At 51.8% G+C, this 22342-nt stretch overlaps 1 protein-coding gene and 1 long non-coding RNA gene across 3 annotated transcripts in view; both read right to left on the bottom strand.

The window, feature by feature from the left end:
- Positions 1–22287, bottom strand: part of LRRC20 (leucine rich repeat containing 20) — a 63547-nt gene extending 41260 nt beyond the window's left edge. The window contains exons 1-2 of one of the 2 annotated variants that reach the window (XM_067025459.1): positions 22136–22287; positions 16437–16575 (exon numbers count right to left, since the gene is read on the bottom strand). In XM_067025459.1, the coding sequence (XP_066881560.1) occupies positions 16437–16518 (82 nt within the window). In that variant the 5' untranslated portion in view covers positions 16519–16575; positions 22136–22287. Of the gene's footprint in view, positions 1–16436; positions 16581–22135 lie in introns of both variants that reach the window. The other variant, XM_067025460.1, reaches the window with a different exon arrangement.
- Positions 8803–9569, bottom strand: LOC136793551 (uncharacterized). The gene is made up of 3 exons (XR_010838948.1): positions 9468–9569; positions 9210–9339; positions 8803–8964 (listed from the first exon to the last, which is right to left on the bottom strand). It is a non-coding gene; the product is annotated as an uncharacterized lncRNA (long non-coding RNA).
- Positions 22288–22342: the final 55 nt, after the last annotated feature.

The raw sequence follows: 22342 nt of genomic DNA, 5'->3' as shown, positions 1-22342 counted from the left end.
CTGTTGGAAATGCACATTCTCAGGCTCCACCCCAGACCTACAGAATCAGAAGCTCTGGGGGCGGGGCCCAGCCATCTGTGTTTTAACAAGCCCTCCAACTTGAGTTTGAGTATTACTGGCTTAGAGAGACTGGGCCTCCACCAGCTGTGGTTTCTTGGCCCTGACTGATGGTGATGATGGTGACAATAATGACAGAAACTCGCATTAACTAAGTGCTGGCTGGTCCATGCCTGTGCAGGGGCTTTAAGTTTGCTCACTCGTGGAAAGTTATTTTGCCCTGGGTGCCCGCCGATTCCCCTCAGACTGGGCTATTTCAAGACAGAGCCACCGTCTCTTCATTCTTCTCTCTTGCTTGTTCATGTTTCCAGCTCTGAAAGAGGCACAGGTGACCGTCGGTGTGGAAGCAGCTGGGCTGGGCTCAGGAAGCCCATGTTCTCGTCCCGGTCCCTCTGCTATTAGCTGTGGGGTCTCAGGGAAACAACTTGTCCGGGGGCCTTGACTCCTCTTCTGTAAATGAGGGTTTAGACCATGGTATTTGGGGGTGTCTCAACCAGGCTGGACACTCTGTGACTCCGTGATTCTACTGAGCCAAGAGCTCTGGCCAGTGCTCCTGTCAAAGAGGAGAGGCTGCAAGCTGCAGCCATGGGTTCTAGAATTGTCTGTGCCTTAGAACATGCTGGAACATGCAGTATAATGGGGGGATCTGAGGCTCAGGGAAGTTGGTCACCCAGGTCCAGGAGTAGAGAGCTGGGATTTGACCAACTCCGATGCCCATGGTCTTTCTACAACCCTACATCAGTCTACACCACACTACCCTCCCTCCTCCCCCTACTGTCAGAAGATAGTCCTAAAAAATGGTGATATAATAATAGCTAACCCTTGTATGTGCCCTTCCTATGTGCCTGAGACTTTCTTAAATATTTGACACACTTTATCTAATTTAATCTTCACAACAACCCCATGAAGTAGGTAGTATTACATTCATTCCCATCTTATCATTGTAGAAGCACAGGCTTAGTAGGTTAATAGAAGAACTGTGATTTGAACTCAGGCGGTCTACCCTGAGAGAGCTCAGTTTAGCAAAACAACATGTAGGATGGTGCAAGGGCCTCAGATCAGAGGCCCTGGGTGGGGTGAGACTCATTCAGGAGCCTGGTATAGAGAAAATAGATTCTTCTGGAACACGAACATGAAAACTTAGGCGTGGGCCTGCTGGGAAGAGCCAGCACCCCTTCCAGAAGATCAAACTCCCAGCACCTCCATGTATATTCAAGGGCTAGGGGTTGGGAACTGGCATCCTGGCGTAAGAAGCCAAAGGGCTGCCGTTCTCTGAAATGCTGTTTGATCTCGAAAGCTGGGACATGCGGGGTGCAGAGAGCAAGCGAAACAATTCATCAAGGACTGGTGTCAACGCACCAGCGCACACAATTAGGCTGGATTCTGTTATCTGTGCACAGTGTTTATAGAGCTAACTAGTTCTAAAAGGTTTAAGAGGAAAAAGAGCCCTGGCCCACCTCCCAGGAAATCCCCTTCCCCAGAGACAACTGCTTTCGGGATTTTGCTGGTGTTTAACTCCCAGTTTGTAGAGCAGCCTTTGCCTGGCCTTTCCCCATCTGTCTCATGCCACCTGGAGAGGAAAGGTCACAGGAGGAGCTCACCGAGCACTGCAGAAGTCCAGAAAGTTCCACCACAACAGCAGTTATACTGGGCCCTGGCGGGGAGTTAGAGAAGGGCAGAAACGTGCCCAGGAAAGGGGAAATGTGCATGGCATCTTCTGGGAACGTGGCGAGACCACTAAACATGGCCACGGTTTTGGGGGTGTTATTTCTTCTACTACCTACTTTATAGATCTCTGTATTGTATGATGTTTTTACAACAAGCACTTACTACTTTTTACAAATATCCTCAGTTTATTTTATTTTATTTTTTCTTTTGTGGTATGCGGGCCTCTCACTGCTGTGGCCTCTCCCGTTGCGGAGCACAGGCTCCGGATGCGCAGGCTCAGCGGCCATGGCTCACGGGCCCAGCCACTCCGCGACATGTGGGATCTTCCCAGACCGGGGCACAAACCCGTGTCCCCTGCATTGGCAGGCGGGCCCCCAACCACTGCGCCACCAGGGAAGCCCTATCCTCAGTTTAAAGAAAGTAACATCCCTAACATCCAGCTATCCATGGGGAACAGGCTAAGGAGGCTGGGTCAGTGGAGATCCATCCTGATGGTTACATGGGGAATGGGGTAAAATCCCACCAGGGCCAAGCTCAGAGGGGCTACTGCAGAGCACAGCCGACAGCCCAACAACAAATGCTGCACACGTGAGACTCTGGAACTCAGAGGTGCTTTCTCCGTGACCTACTGCAGCAGTCCCAGCCCCTCTGGGAAATGATGGAACTGCAGAGTGTCTGCCTCCTCAAACAAAGCTGAGCTTCTGGCCCCTGGCCAATGGCCATCACACCCAACAGTCAGGATGTGCTCTAACCACACAAGAACAGCCAGAGACCTAAAAAAGGAAGAGGCACCTACAGTGTGGGCCTGAGAGCACTCTCTTCCTCCAGATCCAAACTGAGGCTTTCTTGCTATGGGATCTCAGGGAAGTCACTTAACTCCAGCCTCAGTTTCCCCCTCCATAAAAAGAGAACAAGAATTCACACAAAGTCCTCTACATGCATGTTCATAGCAGCATCATTTGCAATAGCCGAAAGTAGAAATAGCTCAAATGTGTATCAACTGAGGAATGGAAAAGCAAAATGTGGTAGCTCCATACACTGGAATATCACTTGGCCATAAAAAGGAATGAAGTACTGCTACAACATGGATGAACCTCAAAAACATTATGCTAAGTGAAAGAAGCCAACCACAAGAGGCCACATACTGGATGATTCTCTTTATATAAAATGTCTAGAATAAGCAAATCCATAGAGACAAAAGGAGAATGGTGGTTGCCAGGGGCTGGGGGAGATTTGAGAAATCTGGAGTAATTGCTTAGTGGTACAGGGTTCCTTTTTGGGGTGATGAAAATGTTCTAAAATTGATCGTGGTGATGGTTACACAATCTTGTAAATATACAAAAAGCCACAGAGTGTTACACTTTAAAATGGTGAATTTTATGGTATGTGAATTATTCCTCAACTTAAAAAAAAATGAGGACAAGATGATCTAACTAACAGGGCTGTTCTAAGCATGAAATAAAAGGTCTACAAGGGGCCAAGCACAGCATGGCAGACAGTGTGTAACTGACAGTGTGTAACTCAGTAACTAAGAGATGCTGTTATGAGGATGAAAAGACATTGTTTTGATGCGAGAATTCACTACAAGGATGTGCTTCAGCTCCGTTTCTCCTTGAAGGACGTAGAAGACCCCGGCAGTCACTTATTCCAACAACATCACAAGGAGACAACCATATGTGTGTGTTATCGTGGGATGTGGGACTTGCCAAAACAATCCCTGCTTCTTCCCGGCAAGCCAGCCAATCACTTAAAAAAAAAATCCTGTATTTAATTAAAACCAAAATTTAATCCCACACAGAATACAACCAAGTGATGCAGTCACTGATTTGAGATAGTAAATACTTCATTCAATCAATGACTCATCACCAACACATAGAACAAAAGGGAACAGAAATGGCAGCCACACTGATGCCGAAAGCATGGCCACCAACAGCCCTGAGGCGATCACAGACGGTCTGAGCAGAGGCCACATGCTGAGCCAGGTCTTGGAGAGGCCCAGGCAGGCTCTGAGGTCTTCTACAAGGACAACAGCAGTCAACACTGCCTGAGCATCATCTCATTTAATCCTGACAACAACCTCTGAGGAAGGGCAGTAGTGTCAGTCCCCTTTTGCAGATAAGGAAACTAAGGCCCGAGAGGTTAAGAATGTGCTCAAGGTCACACAGTGAGTAAAGATGGGAAGCAGCTTGGCTTGGCTTCCCATCCTCTCAAGGATGTTGCCCTGCAGAGCCAGTCTGGAGACCTGCATTCTGATCTGCTGCTGCTCTTAACTCATCAAGTGACCTTGGGTAGGTCACTCTTGGACTTTAATCTCCTCATGCATAAAACACAGAGACTGAACTGAGCCCATCTCTCACCAAGTGTGGAACTCACAAATCTGGTGATAAAAGACCAGATTTCTCAAATTGTAATGTGCCCATGAATTACATGGAGATTTTGTTAGGATGCAGGTTTTTTTTTTTTTTTTTTGCGGTACGCGGTCCTCTCACTGTTGTGGCATCTCCCGTTGCGGAGCACAGGCTCCAGATAAGCAGGCTCAGCGGCCATGGCTCACGGGCTTAGCCGCTCCGCGGCATGTGGGATCTTCCCGGACTGGGGCACGAACCCATGTTCCCTGCATCGGCAGGCGGACTCTCAACCACTGAGCCACCAGGGAAGCCCTTTTTTGTTGTTTTTTTAAAAAATTTGTTTATTTATTTTGGCTATACCAGGTCTTACTTTTGGCAGGGGGGATCTTTGTTGTGGCATGTGGGATCTTTAGTTGTGGCATGCGGACTTCTTAGTTGCAGCATGTGGACTCAGTTGCAGCATGCATGCGGGATCTAGTTCCTGGACCAGGGATCAAACCCGGACCCCCTGCATTGGGAGCGCAGAGTCTTAACCACTGGACCACCAAGGAAGTCCCAGGATGCAGGTTCTGATTCAGCAGATCTGGGATGGGGCCTAAGGATCTGCATTTCTAACAAGCCCCCCAGGGATGCTGATGCTGCTGGTCCTCCGACCACACTTTGAGAAGGACTTAGATGGTGATCACTGTACAAATAACAATCAGCCACACGGTGAGAAAGTCCCATTTCAAATTCTCAGTCCTCTAGTCCTTGCTTTACCCCCTCTTTAATGGGGAGGCAGATTCAAGCCTAACCTAAGATTTCATAACGGTGTTCTGTTTTCATCTTTGTTTTTAGGGTTATCAACTATTAATGAAAAATTATGTTGATTTTCCATTTACAGTAATGATATAAAGTTCTTTTTAGATTGTATCTATGCTAAATTTATTTAAAGAAAAATGTTAAGTAATAATAATCATAGTTAATACTCATAGCACTGAGCATATGCTGGCCACCATTCTAAACGTTTATGGGCATTACCCAATTTTCATCTTCACAACTCTAGAAAGTAAGGACCTTTTAGACATGAGAAAACGGAGATTTAACTCAGATCAGACTTAACTTGATCAGAGAGATCAAGTAACTTGCCCAAGGTCACTCAGCTAATGAGTGGCTGAGCCAGGCTTCAAACCAGGGTAGCCTGACTTGAGAGTCAATCACGTTACTCCACCTGTGACTGGGAGAACATCTGGCCCTCTGACATGGCCCAAACAGTGAACTTCACATGCACATGGTTAAAGGGAGGCAAACACTTGTTCCTTGCAGGCAGGGACAGTGTCCTTTCACCTCTCATCCTCCCCAACACCCCCAGCGCCCGGCACAATGCCTGGCCCACAGGAGGAGCCAATGCATGTCCCAGAATATATTTCCCTGGTCTAACTTGCTAGGCAGAGGAGACCTGACAGTACTCTTGCCATAGCAGAAGCCCACATGTGCATGTGGGCTTCTCCAGGGTGACGAGATGTCAGACGACTCAGTTAGCCTGGAGCCGGCTTCTGAGCAGGGCAGAGGGCAAGTGGGCTGCAGCTGACAGCTGGGGAGACTGTACTTAGCGAACAGAGGCAGCGCCCGGGCACGAAAGAGCTGCAGTTACTGACTGGATTTTTACAATGCCTCTTCTCCTCCTCAATCACTCAGGCTTGAAATAATAAGGAATCCTGTCCTGTAAGGCATGCTTTCTCAGAGGAGTAAGTGGGCTTCCTGAGGTCACAGCTGAACAACTGAATGGATCCAGGAAGTGGCAGCAAACGCCTCCAAGCAGCACCGTGGGCCCAGCATCTGACCCAGCCAAACAGCAGGGCCTGGCCGCCAGCTGCACACCTCACCGCAGCCACCCACCTGCCAGTCCTCGAGCTCACTCATCACCCAGACTTGGCTCATGCCATTCCCACAGTCTAGAATGCCCTTCCCTCTCCGCTCTGCCCCTAGAGCTCCTCCTGCCAGCCCAGCCCACCTCCCCCAGGAAGGGTGTCCCAACCACCTCACCTTCAACCTCAGGACACCTGCCTTCGTGCTTGTGCTGGACCATCTTCCCCCAACTGGTAAATATCCGCAGACTTGCCTACAGGATCCGTGAGCAATGAACCTGACTGGAGGAGCATGTGCCCTCCTGCTGGCTACCCCTCAGGCCCAGCACAGAGCTGGGCAAACACTTCTGAACGTAACCATACCCCTCACCCCTGGGAAGCTTTGTTTTGGGATCCCCCTCTATAAAATGGGGGTTCAAATGCCCTTTGGGGGAATGAAGAAAAGAATGAGCTAATATCTCTTTAGGGTTTGAACTCATGGCAAGAACCCTGCTGTCTGTGGCAAAGATGTGATTACTCTAATATGGTTTTACTGTTACCTAAAAGACACCAGCTTAACAAGCCTGAAATCCACCTTGACAATGACCATGGCCGCTTCTTCACTGAGGAATCCCTCCATACCCTGCCCCACCCTTCCATACCCATCACCTGAATATCTCTCTCCATTTAAGAATGGACTCCCCTGGGCTTCCCTGGTGGCGCAGTGGTTGAGAGTCCGCCTGCCAATGCAGGGGACACAGGTTCGTGCCCCAGTCTGGGAAGATCCCACATGCCGCGGAGCGGCTGGGCCCGTGAGCCATGGCCGCTGAGCCTGTACATCCGGAGCCTGTGCCGGAGCCTGTGCTCCGCAACGGGAGAGGCCACAACAGTGAGAGGCCCGCGTACCGCAAAAAAAAACAAAAACAAAAACCAGAAGAATGGACTCCCCATGCCACACAGAACGAATCCACTCTCTGCAGCCCAGCAATCCCGCCAAGGGATCCAGATCCGACCTCCCTTTTTAGGTATCTTGCTTGCAACTCTGCTCCCACCTTCTGGCCGAGCCAGACTACTCATTGTTCCCTGCAAATTCCCTTTATTTTCCCACCTCTGTATTTTTGCTGGTGCTGTTCCCAAACATCCTCTCCCAGCAACACCATGTAACAAGGTCTTGTCTAAAGGCCACCTCTCCAAGAAGCCTTTGCTCAAGTCCTCAACTGATGGAACTGCTCCCGCCCTTAAGCTCCCGGTGTGTGTTTGCCACCCTGTCAGGGCGCCTCGCCTGTTTGTCTTCCATAAGAATGACTAATGCGTTTGTCCCACTCTTCCTGGCAGGGCAGAGAGCTCCTTGAGGGCAAGGATTAGGTCCCAATGAGGCAGGTGGCCTGTTGCAGAGGGTGAGGGAGGCCAAGAGACTCGAGTTTAAATTCCAGCACAAGATTTGCTGGCTGTGAGAATCCGGATAAACCACTACAGCTCTCGGAGCCTCGGTTTCCCCTTCTGTAAGCGACATAAAAACACCACCCGTCCAGAGCAGCTGAGAGAATCAGATGCAATCATTCATATGACAAAGATTTCCTGAGTATCCAGTACATGGTAGCACAGTCCAAGGGTACAGTGATGAGCAAGACACAGTCTCTGGCCTCTAGGAGCTTACACACCAGCCTGGGGAGAAGAGTGATAAATACAGAGGCTCAAGGCCCTCTGAGACCTGGGCCAGCCCCTACCTCCCCTCCTGCCTCAGCTCTCTTTGCTCTCCCATGTTGCTATTCCCATCACAAGCACCTGCCTGCATGCTGCCCCACCTTTGTTCAGACACCCTCACCTAGAACTCCTTCCCCTCACTACTGTCCCACACCTACACCCCGATACCTGCTCCGTCCTTTAAGGTTCAGCTGAAATGCTGCCTCTTCTGTGCAACCCCCTTAACACGGATGCTAAACCAACACCCGGTGTGTACACAACTCAAGACAGTAGAAGGGGAACTCATCCTCACTTAGTTCACTTTAGGTTCTGCAAGCATTCCACATGCCATGCAATCAGCTGGCCGCCTGGCAGCCCGTCTCCAGGGCTTGCGGCATTTCCACAAGTCACCGCGCCATCTAGGGCCCAGTCTCCCTGCTGTGATGAGACCTCCACCTCCCACTGGGCTTCCCTGGAGGCCCCTCAGGGCTGGACCGGCTCTCATGGCTGGAGTGATTTCTGCAGACCGAACAATGAACAGGAGAGAAGACTGAGCGATTTGTACCTGTGGGATGAGGGAATTCCTCCATCCATCCAACACATGACTTCTGAGCACCAACGCTGTGTCGGGGCAGCATCACAGCAAACAGGGACCCAAGGAACAGGTGTGCTGTGCTTGAGAATGCGCACCACAGACCCCCACTCTTATCCTCCCTCCTTCCAGAAGACTGAGGCCCACAGTGGGGCTGGGATGGAGATGGGTGGGGCTCGTGGCCACTGGAGCTTCCAAAGCTCTAGAAGGGGACTCAGGGACTCCCCGCTCACCAACAGAGAGACCTGAGCCACAACCAAAGGGCTTTGGGGTTCTGTCCCATCACTGCTACAGAAACAACTACAGGACACAGCTCACCATCCTCATCCTTTAGCAACTCTAGAGTTAGCCAGCGTAACCTCACAACTGTTCCTCTAGTTCCACAAGACACTGTGCCAGGGGGAAGGGACCAGTGGACCAGAAGACAGGGTGGGAGGAAGCCTGGCCTCTCTGTTTACCCTTTGGGCCTTGTGCTTTGTGCACTAGGCACAGGTAATACATACTGGGGTTTTTTAATATAAATTTATTTATTTATTTTTATTTATTTATTTTTGGCTACACTGGGCCTTTGTTGCTGCGCGCGGGCTTTCTCTAGTTGTGGCGAGTGGAGGCTACTCTTCATTACGGTGGCGGGCTTCTCATTGCGGTGGCTTCTCTTGTTGCGGAGCACAGGCTCTAGGCACGCGGGCTGCAGTAGTTGTAGCACGCAGCCTCAGTAGTTGTGGCACATGGGCTTAGCTGCTCCGTGGCATATGGGATCTTCCCAGACCAGGGCTCAAACCCAAGTCCCCTGCATTGGCAAGTGGATTCTTAACCACTGCGCCACCAGGGAAGCCCTGTTTTTTAAGTTAAACATATATAGTTTTAAAAGTATTCCGCAGAGTGCAAATGCCCAGGCTGGAGCCACAGAACAAATTTTCTCTCTCTCCATCCCAAGAGCTGCCTTCCAATACTGAGCTGTTCTCTTTCCCTCCACGGCCCCTTCTATACCTGAGGCTGGGGTTCCATACAGGACCCCAACGAGCTCATACTGACCTGGGCACAAAGAGGCATGCCAGACCACAGCATGGTGTAAAAGGATTTCCAGGGACTTCCCTGGCGGTCCGGTGGTTAAGACTCCATGCTTCCTATGCAGGGGGTGCGGGTTTGATCTCTGGTCAGGGAACTAAGAAGATCCCACAAGCCGTGCAGTGCAGCCAAAAAAAAACAGAGAGAGAGAGAGAAAGGAAAGGATTTCCAGAAATCCCCACCCGGGCCCCTCCTCACCTGCCTGAAAAATGGGCTCAGTGCTACCTGCCTGGACACGGCCATATGTGTCCACCTCTCTGGGGCCAGTTCAGAAGCAGCCAGGACTCCACAGGCACCCTGGGCTGGGCTGACACCAATCACTCGCCTCTGAAATGAGAAGGGCACGCCAGGTGCAGGCCCTGCATTTCTGCACCACAGGCTACTGCACTGTGCCAACTCAGTACCAGTGAAACCCTTGGGTTTCACTGGCTAAATCAACCAGCTAAATCAACCAGCTCTACAGCTCTACTCTAAGGCTAAATCAACCAGCTCTACTGGTTTCCCTTTGTATACTGGTTATTTGCCTCTGAATGATACCCTCAGACACTAGCCCCTGCCAGGGTCTCACCTCCACCCCTTTCTCTGCACTGGCACATCCTGCCAAGCAAGACCTCCTGATGCCCTACCACCAGTGCCCACAGTCTGCTCTCTCCAATACCCAAGGGCCAGGAAAATGAAAGGAAAGCAAGATCAAACTAAAGAAAGGAAGGAAGAGCTCATCACACCAGTTGGGATGGTGGCTACCTCTGGGGGTGGGAGTGGCTTCTGGAGATTCTGGCAATATTCCATGTCTAGACCTGGATGGTAGTTACATGAGTATTCGTTTTACAAATATCTGCTGAACTAGATATATATGATTTTATGGACTTTGCTACCTGTGTATACCTTTTCATAGCTTCTTTAAAAAAAAAAAAAGTGACTGGGTGAAGACCACTTAGAAAGGAAAGTCAGGGAGGTCTCTCTATAGATGAAACATTTAGGCTGAACCCCAACATATGAGAAGGGCCCATCCATGAAGAACAAGGAAGAGCATCCCAAAGGGAACAGCATATGAAAAGGCCCTGAGGCTGGAAAGGGTTTAACAATTCAAGGAACTAAAATGTGCCCGATTGGCATATTTGAGGCTTCCAGCCCTCGCGATAAAGAGTCGGGTGGCCCCAGCCAGGCTGAGGGCTGCCCTGTGACAGACAGCCTGGTCCCTCCTCCATGCCTTCAGAGCTGACCTGTACCTGGCTGATCCTCAGGACTCCACAGGTCAGGAGACATGGCAGCAAAACACACATCCCTCCCCTACTATTAGCACCAGCCTCCTGGGCTCTGGGCCAGGAACTGTAGACCCACAAGCCCCTCCTGGGGCCAAAAAAGACTGCTCTCACCACAAACCCTGGCTTGCCCCCCTCCCTTGGGATGTGTGTGTGAGTATGTGTGTGTGTCTGTCTCCTCCTCCAGACTGGGCACTTCTGGGACACTTGGGTCCCCCAGGGAAGGTACACACAGTAGTTCAATGTGTGTTTGTTGACAAAGGAGCCGGTGGCAGTATCTGACCCAAGGGAAGATGTTATTCTGGTCCAGTGAGTACGTATGGAGTGCTTCCTGATGCTGCACTTACCAAGCACCCTTGCTCAAGAAAGGGGCTGCAAAATCAAATCACTGTGGAGTCAGCTAGGAACGTAGACACAGGATGTGAGCCGGCCAGGGCGTGGAAGCCCTTTTCGGACTGGCCCTCACACCCTAGCCAAGTTCCTGACTCAGCTGCCTGTCACCAGGTTGGCTGTGATGGGGTGCCATCTGCTGGTGAGACGGGAGAAAAGTGGCCAAAGCATGAGTGAGCCTGAGAGGAGGGAGGAAGGGCAGGAGGGGGAAGGGGGAAAGGAGGGGAAGGGGGAAAGGAGGGAACAACATATCCCTTCTCTCACTAGCCTTGGTCTCCTCACTTGGTTATCTCACAGCGCCCAGCCTAGCCGCTCAGTTCCCTGAGGATGGATCAAGTCCATGTTCATATTCATTCCCTCTCTCTCTCTCTCTCTCTCTCTCTGTCACATACACACACACACACACACACACAAACACAGAAATCCAGAGGGTTGCCCAGACAACACCACCCCACCCCTGCCACCCAGCCCTCCAGAACCCACCAGGAGAAGGAAGTTCCAGATTGTAAATAGTAAGCCAGTGGCTCCCAAAATTCGAGGCAGGGAAGTCACACAGGGTTCCCATTAACATGCAGGTCACCATGCCAAACGTCTGAGATTCCACTGTGAAAGCTCTAGAGTGGGGTCCATGATCTGCACGTAAGCAGAAGCAGCCCATGGGGGCTGCCCCCTTCTCCTTACCACCTGAGGCATACTTTTTTTTAATATTTATTTTTATTTATTATCATTTTTATTTTTGGCTGCATTGGGTCTTCATTGCTGTACGTGGGCTTTCTCTAGTTGCAGCGAGCGGGGGCTACTCTTCATTGCAGTGCGCGGGCTCCTTGTTGCGGTGGCTTCTCTTGTTGCAGAGCACAGGCTCTGGGTGCACGGGCCCACCCGAGGCATGTTAAATGCCCAGTATGGCAGCCCGATGCACAGCAGGCCCCAGGTAAATGCTAGCTCCTTTCCTTCCCAGCTCACCTTGTTTCTTCCTTTTTCCCATCTTTGCCAGTGCCTCAATCTCAGCCCACCGAGCCCTCCCTTCCCACACTCTCCCAAGCCTTTCCAAATCCTACTCTTCTGCAGTAATGATCAATTTTTAAAGTCATCCCCCCAAACCTGGGAGCCTCCCCCTGGAAAGGAGTGGGTGCAGAGTAGCCTGGCCTGATGGTCCACTGGCTGGACGTGCTGCCATCTGATGCCAGGGAGGGAAGGGTGAGGTCAGAAGCCCCTCAGGGGTGCAAGGACCCAGGGAAGTCCAGGTGGGCATGAGGCCTTTAAAAAGAAGAAAAACTAACTTGGGGAGACAAGGAGGGCAGATAGAGAGGAGTGTCTGGTTCAGGGGAGGGGAGTCTGTGTACAGTGCAGAGTTCCCAACTCTTTGCAAGCTCATTCGGAAAGTCTAGAAGATGATGCTGAGGAGGGGTGAGGGGCTGGAAGAAAGTGGCTTCATCTCAAACCTAGGGGCAGACCAGGGGCCAGGTGGAAAGAAGCCCACTTCTTGGGGGTCAAGAGGCCTGGGGTGAGGCAACAAGGGCTGTGAACCAAAGCTCAGGTTACAGGAGGAGCAAGCCTGGCTCTGGAGTGCACCCGTGAGTGGCCGGGGCAGCGTGAGTGATGCTTCCCACGGTTACCTACCTGAGTAAGGTGAGAGCTTGTAACCAAGCTCTCCCCAGCCCAGCCTCTGCAGGGATCTCCCACTCTGCAGCACTGGAGTAGACATCCCACCGGGCCTGCGCCCCCAGCCTGTGCACAGGGAGGCAAGCTGGGGAACCCAGCAGAAGGGGAGAAGCCAAGGAAGCTCATTCCACACCCAGGGGCAGGGGCTTAGAGCAGGAGCTACTCCCTTAACTCCTGTACCTCTTGTCTGCTGTTGGGGAAGTGGGTTTTACTTTCACTTTCTAGAGTGGCAGGTGGTCCTTTCCCTAAAATCTATTCTTCTCTGCTTGTGAGAGTAATATGTTCAACATAGCACATTCAGAAAATGAAGAATGGTATTTTCTAACATCCATTTGTATCTTCTTTCCAATTTTTATCTATATATATATACACACGTTTAACATAATTGGCATCTTACTGTCTATACAGTTTGGGATCCTTGTTCTTTTCCAATTCACATTATACATGAGAATTTATTTGCCAGTCCTCATTCAAGCACGTAATGAAATTTTACACACCATGGTTAATAGCTACGTAAATTGCATCATATAGCTGTAACAAAAGTTCTTTAAGCAATTTTCCAGTACTGGCTTTTTAGTTGCTTCAGATTGTTTGCTCTTTTACATGAGAACCATATTGGGTTACTTCACCTATCTTTCAAGACCCACATCAATTCCCACCTCCTCCAGAAAGCCTTCCCAGACTCCTTCAACACCCAGCAATATCTCCCACCTCTGAATTACCACCACCTATAGTCCATCTGACACGGCTCAGCACGGAGTCCGTGCGTCAGTCACTGCTGTCCCAGTGGCGGGCCAGTCTCAGGTCCAGAACTCCACTGCACATATCCCTGGAAGCTCCCCAGCACTGTGCACACAGCAGGTGCTCAATACGTGCTGACTGTTGACCCCTCAGATTGCATGAGCCTGATGAGCTCCACCTGCCAAAGGGTCAGGATTTGCAGGCGCCCACAGTGGCCTGCTCTGACATTCTGCTTCTTCGTCGGGCACTGAAGAAGTAAAAAGGCCCCCTCTCATTCAGCCCTGAGTTTAAAGACCCAGCCACCTCCACGTGAAAGTCTCGAGCTTCAGCCAAGACCACCAAGGCTCAAGCATTTAACTCCTCTCCCAAGCTGACCAGCAATCAGCAACCATCTGCCTCCCACCCCAGAACAGAGAGGGCCCAGGTGCTGGTGCCAGCCAGTTAGGGTTCCAATCCCAGGCACTGCAGTGGCCAGGCAGGTCTGCCAGAGGCCTGGCTTGAGTTTTTCAGTGGGCATGACCCAGGCAGAGAGAGAAGCTGGCTGCAGAGCTCCCTACCCTAGACGCCCTGCCTTGCACACTTCACTCCAGGCAGGGCGTCCACTCTGTTCACAGAAATCCCCGCCTGGCCTGCGGAGGCAACTGAATTTGCCATCTCTGGTCCTCAGACATTGAAGTCTAGACTCAACACAGGCTTGCAGGCTCTCCGCCTGCCAGTGGCATCCCTCATCTCCCCCATCCCCAGCAGCAAATATGCAGCGGCCTCGCCTCCAACTCAGGCGCAGCCCTCCCAGTGCCTGGGACACCAGCCTCCTCACTGCTGCCTCCTGAAATCCTCCCTCAAACAGCACGTCCCCCAGGAGGTCAGAATTCCACTCTCCCCGCTCTGCTGCTCGTCCACCCTGCCCCCTTCACACATCTGGACGAGAATGAGCCACATATGTGTCCCACTCCCGTGCACCATTTTATGGTGGGGGTAGGTTACTCACCATAGAGATCTGTCGATTTGCATTGAACTCCCCATCCCAAGGCAAGTGGGGACACCCAGCCAGGTGACTGGCTGACACCTGGAGGAGGTGCGTTTGTGGTGGGGGAGGGGAGGGACTTAGGCCCCACCTCCAGCCCTTGGAGATGAGAAAAATTAAAAATAATAGCTGCCATTTATTGAGCTACTCATGCCAAGCACCTTAAGACATTACAGTTGCTCCCTTGATGAGGGAGGCACAATTACCATCCCATTTCATAGATGAAGAAATCAAGGCTCCAAGAGGTAAAGCAATCTGCTAAGGAAGCAGGCTAGTAGGTGGCAGAGTGGTGATTCAAATCCTGGCCATATCAGTGGTGGAGAGTCTTGAGCACTCAGGTAAGGGCAACCATATGAGTGACCAGCACAGGATTCCAGAATTCCTTTCCTGAGGGCCCACAGCCCTCAGTTCACCAGCCTAAGGCTCCCCCCAGCACCACCCACTGCCAGACTTCCCTCCAAAACTAACAGCAATCTTCAAGTCTCTTTGCTGACAGAGGAGATGTTTCTCTCACTATCGCTCAGTTCAGTAAACACCGCTACGTGCTTTACAAAGTGCCAGACACTGCTCTGGCTCTTGGCAGGTGGGGGACAAAAGACCACAGGATCCCTCCCTTCCAGGGACACTGGATGAGTCCTACAGAGGAGAAAGGGAGCAAGGGGTGGATGGGGCAGGGCCAAGGGCTTCCTGGAAGAGGTGGTGACCAAGTGCATCTTGAAGGCTGAGTGTCCCTCCACTTTCTGGGCCACTACCCCCTGCCCCAGGATCCTCAGACACACCTGACCAACGGCTGCTCACAGAAATGCTCCACCTTTCCAGTCTCTGGGCCATTACCAGGCAGTAACCTCCATGCAAATGCTCCTTCATGAAACAGACAGACAGACACAGACACACACATCCCTAACCTGCTGGTGAAATTCCTCTGTGTGCCAAAGACCCAACTCAAATTCCACCCCGTCAATCATCCCCCAGGCAGGCCTGCGTTCACCTCCTCTGTGTTTCTGCAACACACCTGTGCCTCTAAGATGGCACTTACATTCCAGCGGGACACACACACACACAAGATCCCCTGCTAACTCTTGCACGTGGTGGATAGTCAACAAATACCTGCTGAATTCAATTAAATGGGATAGTTTGCTTAAGTGCTTACAGCCTTAGGGTAGCTGCATGGGCTAAAACACGATAACCAATTCAACAATATATGACACAATTCAATTAAAACAGTGGAATGAAAAGGGGCTGCCTGACTGTGTGACCTGAAAAAAGCCCACTCTGCCTTTGACCCTCCATCTCCTCATCTGAAATCCGAGGCTAGTCATGCCTGGTGGATATCATCCATCACAGGGAAGTTGGGAAGATTCAATAAGGCAACTCTTGGGAGGCACCTGCACAGGGCCTGGTACATGGGACTACCCAGCAGTGCCAGCTACTGCCACCTGGTCCAAGGGCACATACACACTTGGAGTCATCAGCAGTCCGAGGGCAGGCAGACATGCTCCTGGCAGATGGAAGCCCTACTCAGTGCTCTTCAAACCTCTTTGAACTATGACCCATAGTAAGAAATACACCTTACGCTGGGACCTCGTATACACAAACTAAACACAACTGCAATAAAAAGTCCATGGAGGGACTTCCCTGGTGGTGCAGTGGTTAACAATCCACCTGCCAATGCAGGGGACACGGGTTCAATCCCTGGTTTGGGAAGATCCCACATGCCGCGGAGCAACTAAGCCCAGGCACCACAACTACTGAACCTGTGCTCTGGAGCCTGCATGCCACAACTACTGAGCCCACATGCCACAACTACGCAAGCCCGTGCACCTGAAGCCCGTGCTCTGCAACAAGAGAAGCCACCACAATAAGAAGCCTGAGCACCACAACGAAGTGTAGCCCCCGCTCACCACAACTAGAGAAAGCCTGTGCACAGCAACGAAGACCCAATACAGCCAAAAATAAATTTAAAAAAACCAAAAGTCCATGGAACACAGCTCCTCATGCCGAGGGGTGCATGCTGATACTGTGTCTTTCACCTTCTCTTTCTATCTCATTTCCAAACTGATTCAATAAACCACGTACAGGGTGCCCTACAGCTGGAAAAGCCGTGCCCTCACTTACCCAGGGTGTCGGAGCCACTCTCCACTGTCTCGTTGACCTTCCTCGCAACTCTGGCCACGGCCTCACCCATCTTCCTCAGCATGCAGACTCAGGTGTCCTGCTGCCAGCCACCAGGCTGGTCTGCTGCTCATAAAGGGACCTGCGCTTGAGGAAGACACAGGGCCATGAAGCGCCTGCCCACCACCAGCCAGGGACGCACCCCTGACCCACCCTCCCCGGGGATCCAGGCTGCAGGAAGCATGCAGGGAGGGGCCCAGGCCACTCACCTCCTCCTGAGGGGCCCAGAGCCCAGGCCACATCCGGCTCAGCCTTCAGAGTGGCTGATCTGCCCATCAGCCCGGCCCTACCAGTTTCCTGGGAGGATTGACACATATGACCTTGCCAGGGCTTGAACCAGTGGCCAGGAGGGTGTGAGGATTTAGGTATGTGCTGCTGGCCTGTGACTCACTTAACAGGCAGAGCAGTGGGGAGAAGGTGGGGTACAGCCAAGTGCAAGGAGAGACACCTGTCCCTCCATCCCACAGGCTCGGAGCCCAGTCCACAGGGCAACTGCTCCAGCTCCCAGTTCTCCTCAGCCACCTCTGCCAGGTCCCTCCCGCAGGTGGGAAGTGGGGACACAGAGGCAAATGAAACACAGCCCTGCCCGGTCAGAGCTCACTGTCTGGCTGGTGGGTGGTTTCTAAGAATTCCCTTTCCATGCAGCAATTCGGAGGGAAAGTTACAGTTTTAGCCACAGATCTGATTGTTAGCCTGATGTTGAGTTTATTGGAAAGACCCCAAGGAAAAAGGAAGGGGGGCAGGATCACTGGGGAGAAAAGGCTTAAAGAAGGGTGAGGACACAATCAAAACGATCAGGTGTAGAAGACATAAGGGACTCGGGAAATGTCTCCAACTCCTTTTTATTAGAGAAGGAAACTGAGGCACAGAGAGGGACTCAATGACCTGGCCAAGGTCAAATGGCACTAACCTGGCCCAACTCTACATCCAGTGCTCACTTCTTTACAAAAGTCACCCACATCACCAGCGGCAGCACCCCATGCAGATAATGAATTTGAGGCCAACATCAGTGCCCTTTTTTGCTCCTGGATCCCAATCCCAGATCCACAGACAGCTCAAGGAGCTCTAATGAACACATCTGAGGGTCAAAGGCAGAAGAATGTGAAGTGCAGAGAGAAGGGGGCAAGGGTACAAACAGATACCAAGAAAAAGTCCACATATGCTCAACTGGACAAGGAGGCCCAGTCAAGCACACTCAGATGCTTAGGGAGAGTTAGTGTTGAGTTCAGTATGTGCCTGCATCTCTCCAAGGAAGAAGACAGGCCTAATGCCCAACTCTGACATTTATTAGTTGAGAAGTCTTGGGAAAGATTCCTAACTACTCTGAGCCCCAGTTTCTTCATCTGAGTAGATCTAGTAATACCTGCTGCAGTGGGTTCATATGAGGACTGAACAAAAAATACATACCTTTCTAGACCAGGGCTCAGGACACATAAGTTACTTAATAAATGCTAGCTGAAATGATGAAACAGTACACGTGCAGATATGATGCCAGCACTTAATCCCAGTTACATACCCATATGACTCAAACAAACAAGTCAGTGGAACTCATCTTCAAGGAATGAGTAGAACGTCCATCTCTCCACCTCCAGGAAGTCTTCCCAGATTGCCCCAGCCCTCAGTGTTCTCTCCTCCCTAAGTTTCAGTAGCACGCAATGCCTTAGCTCAAGCCACGTGGGTTATTTATGAGCTTTTAAAAATATACATACTTATCCCCCACAGCTGGCCTGCAGACAGCTTAAGGCAGGGAGCAGATATATACTATGCTTTCCTGCACTTTATACCACATACTGAAACAGATGTTCAGTTAGTTTCCCCCAATGGTGATGATGATCAACAGCCATCATTTGGGTTTCAAATATAAATACAAGTCAACTGACTCTTACAACAAAGATACCATCTAAATGAGAAGGGTCATAAGTCCTAATAATGCCAGGTGGATAACTTGCAGAAGGTGGTCCAGGGTAGAACAGCAGGGAATAGTGAGGACTATGGAAAACTGGACCCAACACCTACATCATGCTACCTTGAAGACCAACCCCCTAAGCCTGAGTCACAGCAATGTTGCTGGAATCTTGGTGACTCAGTCTAATGCCTTTATGAATGAGAACATTGAGGACCCAAGAAAGGAGGTAAATCAGCCAAATAGAAACAAAAAACCTAGGTCTCCTAACTCCCAGCCCAGGATTCTTCCAACATACCATGCTCCCTCCTTTTCCTATCTCCAGTATTCATTATCAATAACCACAAACATGTATTGAGCATCTACTAGGAACAGGGCATAAGAATGAAGAGGGAGGAAGGAAATATAGGAAATAGCTCTGACCTATGAGCTTCTGATGAGGAAGACCTTTCTAAGGAACATCACTGAGGCAATCCTGGCCTCACAACAGAGAGGAAAGGGAAGGTAAATCTCCAAGCTGCCCAGGGTCTGTGCTAACCCTGGTGAGACTGCATAGGCTACTTTCAGTCAGGCACTATGCCTGCAATTCTACTAGCTGCCACCAGGTGGGAGCAGTGGTGCCTTATGCTAAAGACCCCATTGAAGAAAACTAGTCAAATTAAAAACCTTACCCCTAGTGGTAAGCTCAGACACCCTATAGTGTGGGTCAGAGATTGGACATTGAAGCAGGAACAGCCTGTAAAGTCTAGGTGTCAGAGTAAGTCACTAGGAGGACAGGCCCCTTACATTCCAAAGGATGCTCTGGATACAGCACAGATGTGCCCTAGGCCCCCAAGAGGTTCCGGCTACCTAAAATCACCAACCCCACTAACTGGCTAGGAAACCACACTCCCTTCACCTAAAACTACCCATTCCCCAAGGGAGAATTTCTTATAAATTCCAGCTGACAGTCCCTCTCCCAGGTCAGGTGACCAAGGCCTGTCACTTTTTGGCATGGGCAGGGCTGAAATGGGAGGGTGGCAGGGCCATATGTGGTATAAGGCCCAAGATGGGGTAGGAGGGCCCCAGAAATGAGGGGAGAACAAACTTGAGATGATGAGAGTCTGTAGTGGGTCCCCAAAAGAGGTCCTACAAGGTTGTCCAACTTTGCTGACTGCTCCTTCCAGCCCCAACCCAACACTGGACCTCTCCGACCAAAAAGTAGCAAGAATTTATTGAGCATGTAACAGGAGCCCTCAGAGACAGCAGGCGGGGGGAAAATAAGGCAAGCTGCTCTTCCTTTCTTTGGTTTTAAACTGTTTTTAAGAAAAATAGAGAATTGTCTGAGTCATATATGAGTGGTAGAGAGAACTATGGACCCACTCCTCACTGAGTGAGAAGCCTCCTAGGCAGGGCCACCCTAGGACATGAGGGGCCCCTATCTATGCAAACAATTTGAGTCAACCAAAATCAGCGTGTCAGCACCATTCTGGCTGCCCAGTCTCATGCAGTTCCATGAAAGAAAGACCTTGCCGGCCAGTGGGAACAATCGGCACACAAGGCAGCCCTCCTGGAACCAGACGACAACCACGGGGCCCCAAGACAACCCAACCCTACAGGCAGGCTCCTTGAGGCATCTGGTCAACCCCACAGGCAAGGGTAGTAGTAGCAGAAAATCAGAGAGTGTCCCAAAGGGGGGAAACAGAAACCACCAGCCCATATGGGTTTGTTCTGGGTTTGGGGTCCCAGTCATCAGAGGTCAGCCTTAGAAAACTGCTCCAAAGTGCTCCAAATCCTGGAGACCGTCAACACAGGGCCCAAACTCATACTCACACTGCTGCTGTCTCAGCAATACATCCCTCTCCAACTCCTCTTTCTTCAGAGCGTGCATCATAGCCCTAGGAAATGTTTAAATCCAACAAACGTGTGCTGGGCCCTTCTATAAGGCCCTCACTGGAAGAGTAAAGGTACAGAGACAGGGCTTGGGCCGGAATAAGCTTCCCATCAGGTAAGAGAGACTCAGTGACAAAAGCAGATGAGCCAGATGCTGGAGGACACAACGCCAGGCCCAAGGACCATGTGTGCCTTCTGCCAAGAAGGCACATGGCATGGCTGAGAAGAGGGAACAGAGGCAGGGGCTGAGGAGACGTACCCAGAGGATGAGAGAAAGAGGGAGACAGGAAGCCAGTCTGTCCCCAGATTACTGGGGGAGGGGCTGGAGGCCACCCTATAAGTCTGTCCTCTGTTTCTCTTCAGGGAACTATGAAAGGTTTTTTGAGCAGAGCAGCCTAATCCAACCAGAGTTTTGGAAAATTATCACTGTTGTGAGCAGTCCCATTGTCAGATGGAAATACCACCCTCCTCACTGGGTTGTTTTGAGAAGTAAATGACATATAACTTTTGAGAAATCTTTGCAAACTGTTAAGCATTTCCCACACCAAGGCATCACTGATATGTGATTAAGCCGCTACAGATGGTAAGTTAGGATATAACAAATGGAATGTCAGAAAAGAAGTTGTCCTGCTTTGAGAGAGCTGGCAATAGAGTCCTCCTGTATCTATAACCTGGTTTCACCTGGATACAGGTTTGGGGGGGATGATTTTTGCTTAAACACTGACCCTAACCCTCTGCCAGGGCTCCAGCCCTCATCGGTGAGAACTCTACCTTATCTGAAGCCCCGAGATCTGTGCAAAGGAGCTGCTGTGACACCCCGTCCGCAGCAGCTGCTCCTATATTTAGTTACTGGTGTGGGCACTTGGGAACTTTAGAGCCTGGCAGCCGCTCCAAAGGGCAACTCGAGCCTCTTGCTCCATGTGTGCGAGCTCCCCCCACTCCCACCCCCACTGGCTGCAGTGGGTCCTCTGGACCGCCCAAGCTAAGGAGCCACTGGGGAAGTGCGAAGCAGTCGGCTGGCTCAGACCCAAGAAGCCCCGAAGGCCCACTCGAGCCCAGACAGAGATGACCCACTTTTCCACCCAAGGGAAAGAAGCCCGCTGGGGCGAGAGCGGGACGGACTGGCGCCTTGTTTTTGAGCCATGAGGTTCCCAGAGCCGCGTGCATGCTTCCGTATGGGCATCTAAGCATCCCCGGGCAGCGCCTCCCAGGACTGAGCGCGGTGGCCAGGCCAGGGTCCCCACGCCTCGCGCTAGGGGACCGCCTCACCGTCTTCCCCACCCCCCGGCGCCCGCAGCCAATGGCTCCTCGTCGCCGGCCCTCCGCTCGCCAGGCAGGCGGGGACTGGGGAGAATACAGCAGGCAGAGAAGAGAACGCTGGTGATCGCTGAGGGCCAGGGATTCCCGCGCTACCCGGAGGCCGAGAAGAACGCTCTGGGACAGGCGTCTGCAGCTCCCCAGAGGGGAAGCAAACCCCGAAAAGTGTGGCTTCAGGGACGAAATTTACAACAGCCTCTCCCAGCAGGGGCGCCTCCCGCGGGGAACGGACGCACCCTCGGGACGGCTTCCCCAGGCTCCCTATTCCCTGGTACCTCGGCGCCCGCTCCCCCGAGCCAGCCGGGGTCCAGCCGCAGTCTGCAAGCCAGAGCCGGCGCGGCGCCGGGCCCCTTGGCACTGCAGAAGCCGCAGCTGGTGCACCGCTGCTCCTTCCACGGGGTGACTTGGGGGAGGGGAGGGTACACTACGGAAACGGGGACATTTCTCTCCCTCTCTCCCCCAGCCCCTCCAGCGCTTAGCCTCAGACTACGTTTACTTTGCGGGGCACGAAGGTGGGGCCCCGTTCCAGGCCGCTCTCTGCTCCACTTACGGCGACAATGCCTCCTAGCGCCCTGCGCAGCGCAGTCACGCTCCCTCGGCCGCCGGCGGCGCCCCATGCAGCAGCGGCGAGCTGGAACTGGCCGGGAGGGGGCAGAGGGGCTGCGGTTTCTGAGCGCACGGTCGCCCGGCCAATCGCCGCGTCAGGAGCCGCCCCGGGGCGGGAGTAGGCAGCCGCGCGCAACCAATTAGTGCGCTG

Source organism: Kogia breviceps, chromosome 2 (genome assembly GCF_026419965.1).
Source record: "Kogia breviceps isolate mKogBre1 chromosome 2, mKogBre1 haplotype 1, whole genome shotgun sequence".
NCBI classification, from domain to species: Eukaryota; Metazoa; Chordata; class Mammalia; order Artiodactyla; family Physeteridae; genus Kogia; species Kogia breviceps.
The sequence above is the reverse complement of the archived record's forward strand: the minus strand, read 5'-3'. Positions and strand labels throughout refer to the sequence as shown.